A 1,288-nucleotide genomic window follows, 5' to 3' on the forward strand; every position below is an offset into this window, starting at 1 on the left:
TTAAAGCTCATGACCATCAACTGCTAAAGTTACATAGAATGGTGCATGTCCTGGTCCATGAATACTAAACATTGTATAAACATCTTCTGGTGTGGCAGTGAGAGTAAGAGCTGCCTTAGGTTCAGACTGTGTGGATGACTTAGAAGATTGACTGACCGAGGTTGAAGTGTTACTTTTTGTACCTCCTGTCTTAGTTGTGTTGCCTCCAGCTGCTGTGGTTTTCCGTTTACTTCGGCACACCTTAGAGATATGGCCTGTCTTCTTGCAAGCATGACAGATAGCATCCACAAAACGACAAGATGATGGGTGATGTCGTTCGCCACAACAGTAACAAGGCTTAGTTGTTGTTGATTTGTCCGTCAACAAGTGCACTGAAGTGTTGGACTGTAACTTTCGTGTGTCCCGGTCTGCAGACTCCATGGTTTGAGTGAGTTCAAAAGCCCTGGCAAACTTCAGTTTCTGCTCTGCTAGCATGGCACGCTGCATTCGGCTATCGGCTATACCACAGATGAGACGATCTCTAAGCATGTCCTCTAATGTGTCGCCAAATTCACAATGTTCTGAAAGAGCGCGCAAGTGTGCCACAAACGTCAATACAGACTCACCAACCTGCCTCACGCAGGTATTGAACTTGAACCTCTGAACAATGACGGAGGACTTGGGAACAAAGTGTTCGTTGATCCGTTTGACTAGAGCAGCGTATTCCACTTCGTTTGGCTTCTGTGGCACCACGAGACTTCGAACCAGTTTGTAGGTGGCAGAGCCACATTGACTAAGGAGCGTTGCCCTCTACTTGGCGGCATCAGTGATTTCATGTGCTACGAAATAATTCTCAAGTCTCTCTATGTAGCTCTCCCAGTCTGCAGCTTCTCCTGAGAATTCACCAATTCCTCCACGTGTTGCCATTTTTACCTCGTCGCCAATGTGATATTCTTAATATCATATGAATCACAGGATAGTTATACAGCAAATATACAACACAACACTACTAACTACGTGTTACTTGAAAGTCTGTATGCACAGTCACGTATGTGCATGGGTATTAGTGCTACATCACTACAGTCACATTGCCAAGGTTTGCAATAGCAAGAAGGCCCAGAGTAAGCCTAAGCCACCAGACAGCAGTTCTAGCAAACCCTTGAACCGAGTAGTAGAAGAGCCAACATCCTCATCCGTCACAGAATACGGACTGTTTACCTTGCCAAATCAGCAAAACCAGCCATTGCAGACAACTCTACAAGTTGAAGGTCACCCTTTCATCATGGAGATTGACACTGGTGCCGCGATT

General features: G+C 45.7%; 1 protein-coding gene across 1 annotated transcript; it reads right to left on the reverse strand.

Moving 5' to 3' along the window:
• On the reverse strand, positions 1 to 906 carry LOC136247916 (uncharacterized). The gene is made up of 2 exons (XM_066039735.1): positions 794 to 906; positions 1 to 736 (listed from the first exon to the last, which is right to left on the reverse strand). The coding sequence occupies exons 1-2, from the start codon at positions 904 to 906 to the stop codon at positions 1 to 3; spliced, it is 849 nt and encodes a 282-aa protein (XP_065895807.1).
• Between the last annotated feature and the right edge of the window lie 382 nt (positions 907 to 1,288).

This window comes from Dysidea avara, chromosome 2 (genome assembly GCF_963678975.1).
Source record: "Dysidea avara chromosome 2, odDysAvar1.4, whole genome shotgun sequence".
Lineage (NCBI taxonomy): Eukaryota > Metazoa > Porifera > Demospongiae > Dictyoceratida > Dysideidae > Dysidea > Dysidea avara.

What these genes read in the sequence shown, in the direction of transcription:
- LOC136247916 (XM_066039735.1), bottom strand. Translation starts at nt 906, where the DNA reads ATGGCAACACGTGGAGGAATTGGTGAATTCTCAGGAGAAGCTGCAGAC. An exon ending in GAAATCACTGATGCCGCCAA is followed by an intron (nt 737 to 793) that starts GTAGAGGGCAAC and finishes ACTGGTTCGAAG; the next exon opens with TCTCGTGGTGCCACAGAAGC.